This window comes from Leucoraja erinacea, chromosome 19, assembly GCF_028641065.1.
Source record: "Leucoraja erinacea ecotype New England chromosome 19, Leri_hhj_1, whole genome shotgun sequence".
Classification (NCBI taxonomy): Eukaryota; Metazoa; Chordata; class Chondrichthyes; order Rajiformes; family Rajidae; genus Leucoraja; species Leucoraja erinaceus.
In genome coordinates, this window is record NC_073395.1 from 18802767 (window position 1) to 18814947 (window position 12181).

At 47.3% G+C, this 12181-nt stretch overlaps 1 protein-coding gene across 2 annotated transcripts in view; it reads left to right on the forward strand.

The window, feature by feature from the left end:
• Positions 1-12181, forward strand: part of LOC129706305 (uncharacterized) — a 35622-nt gene that overhangs the window by 14758 nt on the left and 8683 nt on the right. For both annotated transcript variants that reach the window (XM_055650508.1, XM_055650509.1), the window contains 6 exons: positions 3068-3186; positions 4892-4995; positions 7292-7357; positions 7764-7846; positions 9604-9717; positions 10362-10472. In XM_055650508.1, coding sequence (XP_055506483.1) covers positions 3068-3186; positions 4892-4995; positions 7292-7357; positions 7764-7846; positions 9604-9717; positions 10362-10472 — 597 coding nt within the window. The remainder of the gene's footprint in view (positions 1-3067; positions 3187-4891; positions 4996-7291; positions 7358-7763; positions 7847-9603; positions 9718-10361; positions 10473-12181) is intronic.

Below are 12181 nucleotides of genomic sequence, written 5' to 3' on the forward strand. Positions count from 1 at the left end.
TGCAGAAACACAGACACAGAGACAACGAGACAACGAGACACAGTCGTAGAGACACAGAGACACAGTCACAGCGAAACTGAGACACAGAGACACAGAGTCACAGAGGCACAGTGTTGCAGACACAGACACTGAGACAGAGTTGTAGAGACACATTGACACTGAGACAGAGACACAGAGACACAGAGTCGCAGTCGCAGTCATAGATCTGTACAGAATGGAAACAGGCCCTTAGTCCCGACTTGCCATAGCAGGCATCCTGTCAACCACGTTGACATATAGGGCTAGTTTTTTTACCCATATCCCTCTAAATCCTTCCTATCCATATATATGTCCAAATGCTTTTTAATAGTATAATAATTGTATCTGCTTCTATAGCTTCCTCTGGCAGCTCTTTCCAATATGGACTACCCTCTGAGTGTAAAAGTTGCCCCTGAAGTCACTTTCAAATCTCTCCCCTCTCACCTTAAGCCTGTGGCCTCTTGTTTTAGAATCCTCTACCCTGGGGGAAAAGACTGTGAGCGTTCTTCACTTTATCCATGCCTCTCAAGATCTTTTACACCTCAATAAGGTCACCCCTCAGCCTCCGACACTCCAATAAATAAAGTCCCAGCCAATACAACGTGTCCCTCTAACTCAAGCCCGCCAACCCAGGTAACATCCTGATGAAACTATTCTGCACCTTTGCAATCGGGCGTGGGTGAGGGTAGAATGCGGTGGGGGAGTTGATGGGAATGCGGGGAGAATAGATGACTGGGAAAGGTAGTGAGGAGTGGGATGACTGTGAGACGCATGGCCTCGTTCTATGTCATAAGCAACTATGCAACATACTGCGAAGCCTCTCTGTTTTGCTAAAGTATATTATTGATTCATGTCCCAGAGACCATGTATATTTGATAACCGTTCCATTAGCACAGAGTACACGGAGCTGAATCTTGTTCCGATCGGACTACTGATGACTGATGTGATGGAATCCTGTTTCACCATAAAATAGCGATCGTTTAGGTAGGCTGGCTTACCGTGGCATCTGAAGGCATTAACGCATCTGATCTTTAATTCCCATTTCCCACACCACTGGGCAGATTGCCTCGAACAACATCCATTAGATATGGGCAGAATCCGTGTCCGAGATTGACCCCATATCAATGTCAGGACAAGAAGAAAGACACAAAATGATCTAAGCAAGTTCTTAGATCTAAGCAAGTTCAACTCCCCTACTTTATCAACGCAGTGTCGCTAGGGCACCGGGTCTTAAAGTAAGAAAATAAAAAAATTGCATCTCTCCTTAGTGCGAGATCAGACTTGGAAGTTGCAAGACGCTGCCGGAACTCGCTGCGTGCTGCTCCAGGAGAGGGTCTATTAGTTTTAGTTTTCGAGATACAGCGTGGAAACAGGCCCTTTGGTCCATCAAGTCGGCGCCGACCAATGATCACCCCATACACTAGTTCTATCCTACACACTACGGACAATTTACAGAAGTCAATTAACCAACAAACCGGCACGTCTTTGGAGTGTGAGAAGAAACCGGAAGCACCCAGAAAAAAAACCCCGCGCGGTCACAGGGAGAACGCACAAATTCCGGACAGACAGCATTTGTAGTCAGGATCGAACCCGGGTCTCTGGCGCTGCGAGGCAGCAACTCTACCACTGCGCAGTATTGCTGCCAGCATTGACAGTTTCCATAAATATAGTCAAAGAGAGAGTGCGCTATTTGCAAGTCCATACACTTAATCAATACACATTTTAAAAAGGACACAAAGTACTGGAGTAACTCAGTGGGTCAGGCGGCAACTCTGGAGAGCATGGATAGGTGGTGTTTTGGGTCGGGATCTTTCTTCAGACTGATTGTGGGGGAAGAAAGCTGGAAGAGAGGTGGAGGGGGTGGAAAGCCCGACGAATGATAGGTGGATACAGGCGAGGCGGGGGTTGATGGGCAGAATGCTGGACAAAGGTCAGGGATGTACAGACAATAGTGAGACAAGGGTAAAAGAGTTACGAGTTGTGAAGCCAGAGGAATGAATGTAGGTGGAAATAGACAATAGACAGTAGGTTCAGGAGTAGGCCATTTGGCCCTTCGAGCCAGCACCGCCATTCAATGTGATCACGGTTGATCATCCCCAATCAGTACCCCGTTCCTGCCTCTCCCCATATCCCCCCGACTCCGCTATTTTTAAGAGCCCTATCTAGCTCTCTCTTGAAAGCATCCAGAGAACCGGACTCCATGGTGACTGAGACATGATGCTGAGTTCTTTGGACATTATTTGTCGTGTGTTATTTGAGCCATAGAGCATAGAACGTGGAAACAGGGATTCTCTAAATTAAACACCATTTGCCATTCCTCGGCCCACTTGATAATCACATCTGCTATCCGCGTTACCGCAATGTTAGCAATGTTGCTGAATTAAACAGAAACGTTCACTGGTTGCTGAAATAAACACTTTTATCACAGATGAAAGGAAGTCAGGAATCATCCTTGTGAGCACAGAGTAAGTCGATGTTGTCAGTGCGATGCTTTGGCTGCCTCTCTGTCTCACACACTGCACACAAGAGACAGACTTGTGCAGTAATGATCTAACCTTGCACAGTCAGCACAGAGGTTCGATCAAAAAAACATATTTATAATTCACCTCAGATAATGCTGGCTGATTAGTTATTGGCAGCCGGTGAAACAACGGGCGGAAAGTGCAGATAAATGTTGTCTCCTAATCTCAGTTTGTCAGTATTCTTCCAGTAGTGTCATTCCTGAGGGAGGGGCAGTATTGAGGGAGCGACTCACTGTGGGAGGGGCAGTACTGAGGGAGCGCCTCATTGTGGGAGGGGCAATACTGAGGGAGCGCCTCACTGTGGGAGGGGCAGCACTGAGGGAGCGCCGCACTGTGGGAGGGGCAGCACTGAGGGAGCGCCGCACTGTAGGAGTATAATATCGGGATGACAATGAATATGTTGCAACTTTGTCGGCCCCTACACGCGGCGACTCTTGCAACGCAAAGAATTTCACGGTACCAAGTACATGTGATAATAAAGTATCGTCATCACTATTTCTTGTAACATCGCTGCATTCTCTTGGCAGAGTAAATAAGAAAAGGAATTTGGAAATCCCCACCGTCCAGCTTCTAAATGAACTTGGGATTAGTGGTCAACAAACCGGTTCGTGTGGAGCAATGGACCTGACGCCAGCGTGCAGAACAGGTAATTCATCCTGCATCCCGTGTTCCAGGTGAGGCCTCCTGTACGTCGGCGAGACCAAGGGTAGACTCAGCGACCAAGGCCTGCTGGATCTCCCGGTTGCTAACCATTTGAAGTCCCCTTCCCATTCCCACGCCGACCTTACTGTCCTGGGCCTCCTCCATTTCCACAGTGAGGCCACACGCAAACTGGAGGAACAGCTCCTCATATTCTGCTCGGGCAGCTTCCAACACAACGGTATGAACATTGAATTCTCCAATTTGAGGTCATTGTAAACTCTACCCCTCCCCTTTCTTCCCACACTCCTTTTTCTTTCCGCCCTCCTCCTTCCCCTGTGCCCCACCTGAACACGCAAACTATTTCTCCCCTCCCCCACCCCTTCATCCTACATGCCTTTATCTAGCTTGACAATTCAGAACTCCTCAATCCTTTAGCCACATACCTTCTGCCTTTTTTACCTTGGACTCTCATGAACTTGTTCTCATGATCATAGTCACACAGCACAGAAACAGGCCTTGGCCCAGGTGCCCAAGCTGACACCAGGATGCCCAACTAACATTTGCCCATGTTAAGACCAATGTTTGATTTATCAGTTCAAGGAGCAGAATGAGGCCATTCAGCCCATCAAGTCTAGTCTGCCACTGCTGATCTATCTTGTCCTCTCAATTGGATTTGTGAACTTGTTTTGCAATTCCCAGTCCCAGGTTTCACCAACACGCCCAACATCAACAAAGTTGTGTAGAAAGGAACTGCAGGTGCTGCTTTACACCCAAGATAGATCCAAAATGCTGGAGTAACTCAGCGAGTCAGGCAGCATCTCTGGAAAAAACGAATAGGTAACGTTTCGGGTCGAGACCTTTCTTCACACTGAGAGTCGGGGAGAGAGAAACGAGAGATATAGAAACATAGACAATAGGTGCAGGAGGAGGCCATTCGGCCCTTCGAGCCAGCACCGCCATTCATTGCAATCATGGCTGATCGTCCCAAATCATTAACCCATGCCTGCTTTCTCCCCATATACTTTGATTCCACTAGCCCCTAGAGCTCTATCTAACTCTCTCTTAAATCCATCCAGTGATTTGGCCTCCATTGCCCTCTGTAGCATGGAATTCCACAAATTCACAACTCTCTGGGTGAAAACGTTTTTTCTCACCTCAGTCTTAAATGACCTACACTTCATTCTAAGACTGTGGCCCCCTGGTTCTGGACTCGCCCAACATTTGGAACATTTTTCCTGCATCCAGCTTGTTCAGTCCTTTTATAATTCTATATGTTTCTATAAGATCCCCCTCATCCTTCTAAATGTGAAAAGGTACATCGAATAAAGGAATGAAAGGTGTGCAAAAGGACAAATCAAAGCCAGTAACGATGATCAAGAAAAGGTCTGATGGTCCATGGTTAGCTTTGGGAAAGGGGATAATGTGTGGTGGAAAAAATGAAACTCAGCAGGAAGACAGTGAAACTAGTATGATGACTATGGTGTGGGTGGGATGGAGAGAGAGGGGATGCAAGGGTTACTGGAAATTAGAAAAATCAATGAACATACTGCTGTCAGTCTGAAGAAAGGTTTCGGCACGAAACGTTGCCTTTTTCCTTCGCTCCATAGATGCTGCTGCACCCGCTGAGTTTCTCCAGCACTTTTGTCTACCTTCGATTTTCTAACATCTGCAGTTCCTTCTTAAACAACAAGGTTCTTCATCTCTTCCAGATTTAAATGACAAGCCGGCAACACCAACGGCCAAAGCTAAACACGTCCCAGCACACGGTGCTGCCGATGCCAGTGATGACATGGTCAGGGTATTCAGAGACAAGGTGGGTGATGTAGGACAGAGAAGTCAAAGCCAGTGGCACCCGGTCTCTCCCTCACCCAGATTCCCCACTCCTGGTAAACTCACACTTGGATTACAGTTACCTAGTATTACTGCTATTCATTTGAGGGCGGCACAGTGGCGCAGCGGTAGAGTTGCTGCCTTACAGCACCAGAGGCCCAGGTTCGATCCTGACTATGGGTGCTGTCTACGGAGTTTGCACGTTCTCCTTGTGACTGCGTGGGTTTTCTCTAGAAAGACATTTGAAAGACATACAGGTTTGTAGATTAGTTGGCTTCTATAAATTCTCCCCAGTGTGTAGAATAATGCTCGTGTACCAGGTGATCGCTGGTGAGCCGAAGGGTCTGTTTCCACCCTCTATCTCTAAACTAAACTAACATATTGCACTATTGATGATTAGATATGAATCTGTGTCTTATTGAATTAACATACCTGTTCTGCAGCAAGTAAGAATTTCATGATACCATTGCCAGTACATACGACACCTGACTCTTGCCACTATTGACTGTGACTTAAGTTGACTCTCTTGACTTGACTCTCGGATGGACAATAAATCTTGGCTTTAGCAGTGGCACTCAGATCCCGGGAGCGCATTTGAGAGGCTGGATCGTTGGGAAAAATGACAAGCTCATCCCTTTGTTCTGATCTGACTCGCTTGTCAGCGGTTTGAAAACTCATCAGGTGAAGTGAATCACTGCCAATCTTTACCTCCATCTGTCTCAATCTATTTATTCTACCAGTGTGGTACTTTTCTATATCTGGGTTCGCTTTCTGTCAATTGCCTGTGCCTCGGTGCGGCGAGCAGTAGTAGGGTTACCAGATGTCAAGGAGGAGATGGATTGCACCCGAGTCGTTGGCTTAAAAGCTCAGCATTTCTAACCTGGAACGCAATTATTTCCAGCTGTAGCGCTGTCAGATTATCAGCTGCATACAGAACACGAGACCCTTGTTTAAAAATATTTTACATTTAGCAGCTGTTTGTGTTACGGTTCAAGGTCGCCTCGTTCCGGGAGAGTTGGTTGCAGGAATTTTACGCTGGGATTGGCGGAGAGACAGGGGTGGGAGGCGAGTGTGGACGGGGGGTGGCGTGAGAAACTGGTCTAGTGGGGAGTCTCACGCCACCCTTCTCACCCATGGCTCCTAAAATCCCCAACACACAGTGAGAGGGACAAGATTTCACAGGAACCTGAGGGGCAGCTTTTTCACACAGAGGGCGGCACAGTGTCTGTACAGAGTTTGTACATTCCCCGTGTCCACGTGGGTTTTCTCTGGATGCTCTGGTTTCCTCCCACACTCTAAAGTCATACAGGTTTGTAGGTTAATTGACTTTGGTGAAAATTGCAAATTGTTCCTAGTGTGTAGGATAGTGCTAGTGTATGGGGTGGTCTCTGGTCACCATGGACTCGGTTGGCCAAAGGGCCTGTTTCCACACTGTATCTCTATCATAAAAGCAAACTAAAATAAAGGTGGTGGGTATATGGGATGAGTTGCCAGAGGAGGTAGTTGATGCAAGTATTATAACAAGATTTAAAGGACATATGGGCAGGTAATTGGACAGGAAAGGTTTAGGGGGATATGTGCCAAATGCAGGCAGGTGGGACTCATGTAGATGGGGGATCTTGGTTGGAATGGATGAGATGGGCCGAAGGGCCTCTCTCTGTGTTGTATGATTCTATGACTCTACTGCTCACAGCTTCATTACAGTCAGTGCCATGGAGTCATGGAGCTGTACAGCACGGAAATGGGCCCTTCAGCCCACCTTGTCCATGCTGAGCAAGTTGGCATACTGGGCCAGTCTGCATTTGGCTCATATTTCTGTAAAGGCTGGAATTCTTTCTATAGCTTCCTCTGGCAGCTATTCCACATACGGACTACGCTCTGAGTGAAAAGGTTGCCCCCAAGATCACCTCTTAACTTTCTCCCTTCTCACCTTAAGCCTGTGCCCTCTAGTTTTAGAATGCTCTACCGTGGGGGGGAAAGACAGTGAGTGTTCACTCTATCCATGCCCCTCGTGATCTTGTACACCATTGGTTTCAAGATAGATGGATTAACCAGCACACATTTCACCAGCCCAGACCGAGAGGACGGGACGTGGCAAAACTCCGGCCCCAGCAGCCCTCCCGCGGTGTCAGAGGGATGAAAGTTCCGCACGTTCGGACATTACTCCTGTGTATAACCCGGGCAGACTTTTAATTCACAATTTGCTAGATGTTACACAGTAGAATGTTGGGCTGGGAGAGAGCAATCTATTCACCCAAGGTCTTCCCCATGTGTTCCAGCTTGACGAAGCCGGAATATCTGTCCTCCATGAGTTTGCCAAGTACGACAAAGAGGCCAATGGTTTGGTAAGTCTCCCACCGCCCCCACTCTCTCCCCACGGCCCTGTATGCATCCACACACTAACCCCACTGCCCTGCTCCCTCCCCAAAGCCCTGTATCAGTCATCACACTAATCCCACTGGCCCTCCTCTCTCCTCACAGCCATCAACCCCACACTAATGCCACTGCCACGCTCCCCCCCCCCCCCCATGTTCTCCAATGATGCTGTCTGACCCGTTGAGTTACTCCAGCACTTTGTGTCTTTGCTTAATAAAGCAGCATCTGCAGTTTCTTGTTTTACACCCAAACGAATCTCACTCTCCCTCTCCCCAGAGCTCGGTATAAATATCCCGCTGATATTTCAAAGTATGCACCTCACCTTCTGCTGCAGTGTAATTGAAAACAAGCAGCTAACATCTTGCTGTGTTGCAGATCAGCAAGAGCGGATTCCGACACGCGCTGGTCGACTTAAAGATTGGGATGTTTGTCATGGATTTGGAACACATGTTATCAAGGTACACAGCGCTTGGCTGCCTCCTCTCTGCACCAACTCCCTCTGCCAGCAGAGTCGACACTACCCCTCCTCTGTGGAGAACCACCTTGTCATATAATTATGAGAGGTATAGATCGGGCAGACAGTCAGAACCTTTTCCCCAGGGTGGAAATGTCCAACACTAGTGGGCATAGCTTTAAGGTGAGAGGGGGAAAAGTTGACTGGAGATGTGCAGGGCAAGTTTTTTTACACAGAGAGTGGTGGGGGCCTGCAACGTGCAGCCAGGAATGGTGTTGGAGGCAGATACAATGGTGGCATTTAAGAGGCTTTTAGATTTTAGACAGTTAGATAGGGGAGAGAAGGCAGGAGAATGGGGTTGAAAGGGAAAGATAGATAAGCAGCCATTTAATGTCAGAGCAATCTCGATGGGCCGAATGGCCTAATTCTGCTATGAACTTAAGAAGTTTTTAAGAAGGAACTGCAGATGCTGGAAAATCGAAGGCAATCAAAATGCTGGAGAAACTCCATAGATGCTGCTGCACCCGCTGAGTTTCTCCAGCATTTTTGTGTACCTATGAACTTAAGAACATGGAAGTGCAGGAAATAGAGGGATATTTAACTTGGCATCACGCTTGACAGAAACATCTCCGTGCTGTACTGTTCCACAGTATGTTCCATCTATGTTCAATTTCACTTCTGCCTGAACCCCTGCCTCCACGAATCGTGAATCCCCATCACTCGCTCTCCTTTGAGGCATTTGGACAGATATATGGGTAAGGTAAGGGAGTCTAAAACTAGAGGGAATAGATTTATGGTTTAGGCCAGCCAAATGCAGGCAAATGGAACTACCCCAATATGCCAACTTGGTTGGCAGGGACAAGGTAGCCCGAAGGGCCTGTGTTTGTGCTGTACAGCTCTGTGATTCGATAGCATTACCCAATGCCTACAATCAGAATTTAAGTAGTTTAGTTTATTGTCACATTTAATGAGGTTCGATGAAAGGCTTTTGTTGTTGCGTGCTATCTAGTCAGTGAAAAGACCATACGTAACTACAATCAAGCCGTCCACAGTGTACAGTTACAGGATGAAGGGAATAAGTGCAAGGTAAAGTCCAGTGAAGTCTAAGTAAATAGAAGGTCTCCAAAGAGGTAGATGGGAGGTCAGGACAGCATTGATTGCCTTTTTGTGCCTCGTTGTGCCTTGGACTTGTTTGGCCGAAGGGCCTATTTCTGTGCTCTTTATAGGCCATGGTTTAACTCTTTCACCTCCATTGTTTTTCTTGGAAATCTGTATATTATGCCGTGTTTCCCAAGAGATCACGGCTGCCCAGTGTTTCAGACAGTAACCGCTTGCACAATGCTATGGGTTCAAACATCCATAGAATCATAGAGTCATACCCCTCATTCCTCCCAGTCTCTGTAACCCCCTCCGGTACCTACACCCCTCCCTGTCTCTGTGACCCTGATTGGCCCCTACACCCCTCCTTATCCCTGTAACCCCCTCAGGTCCCTACCCACCTCTGTAACCCCCCTCCGGCCCCCCCTCCCCATCCTCCCTGTCTCTGTGTCCCCCCCCTCCCCATCCCCCCAGCCCCTAACCCCTCCCTGTCTCTAACACCCCCTGTGGACCATACACCCTTCCCTGCCTCTGTAACCCCATCCCTCTCCCTATACCTCTGTATGTATCAGAGCGACAGCCACACTGGATCTCTGTCTCGTTGGCGGAGTCATGCCTTGGGCTACCCTCGAATGGTGACTGTGACTGTTCCCTAACGGTTAGATTCAACCTGAGACGAAAGGACGGGCTGGTGGACTACGTGACGTTCGTGAAAAAGCTGCAAAGCCGATCGAATCTGAGCCTGTTCCACAAGCTGCTGCCACAGTTAAATGCCAGGTAACCTCTCTGTGTCCAGCGGGTTGGAGGGGTGGCTACTGTACCCTGCTCCCTGCCCTCTCTGTGTACTGGGCCACCCACCTACTCCACTGATGCCCCAGATCGCTTCATGCGGAGAGGTTTACAGGCGAGGTCGAGTCTAGCAAACTCTGAATGGTCAGGGTTGATCCCATCTAGTAGATGGTGGAAAGTCCCTGGGTTTGGCCCATACGAGTCAACCACCAATCTTCGACCTGTGGCTGTTGTGTTAAATGGCTAGTCAGTGAGCCTTTGGTTCATAATCACCTTGTGCTAGTGTTGCAGAGGGTATCCATTCATCTGCTTAATAATTTTCTTCCTGGTTTGCTAATGCCCCTGTCCCACTTAGGAAACCTGAACGGAAACCTCTGGAGACTTTGCGCCCCAAGGTTTCCGTGCAGTTCCCGGAGGTTTTTGTCAGTCTCCCTACCTGCTTCCATTACCTGCAACCTCCGGCAACCACCTGCAACCTCCGGGAACCACACAGAAACCTTGGGTGGGGTGCAAAGTCTCCAGAGGTTTCCGTTCAGGTTTCCTAAGTGGGACAGGGGCATAACTCCTCATAAAAGATCAGCATCAACAACATCTACCAATTTCTCTCTCTCCCTCTTTTCCTTACCTGGCAGTGAGGGAGGAGGATTGAGGGGCGTGAAGTGCAACCTGACATCCTCGGAGGCCACGGTCAACCTGCTAAACCAGTGTCATCGACTCTACCTACAGCTGTTGACTGCTTTCAGGTACCTACATGTTTCGCTTTGTAAAGTTAAATTGACATGCAGTCAACCATAATAAGTCTCCCTCTATGACCGTGTAGAAGATGTCAGGGAGAATTAAATAGTGTGGGATAATTGAACAATAGCGCAGTGCCCTGGGGAGTGTTGTAGAGCAGTGGATCTTGGAGGGCAAGAGTGTAGTGTTGTCATAGGTAGGCAGGGTGGTGAAGAAGGGTCTTGGTATCTTGGCCGTCATCCGTCAGGGAATTGAGTACGGACGTTGGGACGTTATGTTACTGTTGTGTAAGATGTTGGCGAGGCTGCCAGTGGTGTGTCCAGTTTTGGTGACCCTGTTATAAGAAAGATGGCACCAGGCTGGGAGCAGTTGCATCAGGAAGGCTGGAGGTTTCATCAAGGATAATGCCATCCTCGTCATTCCCCTCTCTCACCTCTAGCTCTGGGCGAAGATACGGCAGCTGGAAACCCCCAACGTCCAGATCAAAGAACAGCTTCTTCCCTCCTGAACCAATCACCTTTCACACCCCCGTCCTGGAGGTGCTGCCATGTAGCCTTACTCTGAACTCTATCTCTTTCAGTTATCTCGTTACGGTACTTTAATATTCTTTTGTACTGGCTGGACTTTGCACTGCAATCTTGTACTGTTGTACTTCTTCCATAATTCACAGGTTCTAGGAGCAGAATAAGGCCATTCGACCCATCGAGTCTACTCCACCATTCAATCATGGCTGATCTATCTTTCCGTCTCAATCCCATTCTCCTGCCTTCTCCCTCTAACCCCTGACACCCATACTAATCAAGAATCTGTCAATCTCCGCCTTAATTCATTGTTATTAATAATTCCATGATGGTACTAATTGTACTAATTTAGTACTAATTGTTAAAACTGATTGTTAGTATTAATTAACAAGTATTAATTATTAATTAATTATTTCTGTTTATTATTGTCTGTTAATTATTTGTTAGTATTAATTGTTGGCATTAATGGTTAGTACTAATTGTTAATATTAATTGTTAGTATTAATTGTTGGTACTAATCATTAGTACTAATTGTTGTACTAATTGTTAACTCTGTTATTGTACTAATGCTGTTATTGTTTTCTACTAGTCTGATATTGCAGCACAATCTTGCACTATTGTGTTGTTTTACACTTGCTGTTGTGGTTTATTGCTGCTTTTATCATTGGTGTGTGTACACTGTACGTACTCTTCTCCTCACTTTCTCCACAAACCTAAACCAACTAGTTTTCATACTTTTGCAATCATTTCCAACAAGACGCCTTCAACCCAAAACATAATTCTTTCTCTTTCTGCCTTTGCCCGTCTAATGAATTCCCTTCTGCTTCCTCTCTTCCTCCTTCCCTTCCCCACTTCCTCTTCCATCTTAAAACGTGGTTGTTTTTCTCTAACTTTTCCCATTTCTGAAGTGTCCTCGGAAGTAGTCTGATGGCCTGAAGTATTAACTCTGTTTCTCTCTCCACAGATGCTGCCTGACCAGCTGAGTATCTCCACCAGTCCACCTCCACAGTAAAGAGCAGTAGATATTTGTTGGTCAGGACTATTGATGTTGATAGAACCAAGGCGGGTGAATGGAGCTGAGGCAGAGATCAGATGTTGGATTGAAATTGCATGCTTTACTGTTCCTAAAATACTCCACAGATATTACTTTGGGAAAATGGTGGGAGAGTCTAGGACCAGACTGCTCAGCCTCAGAA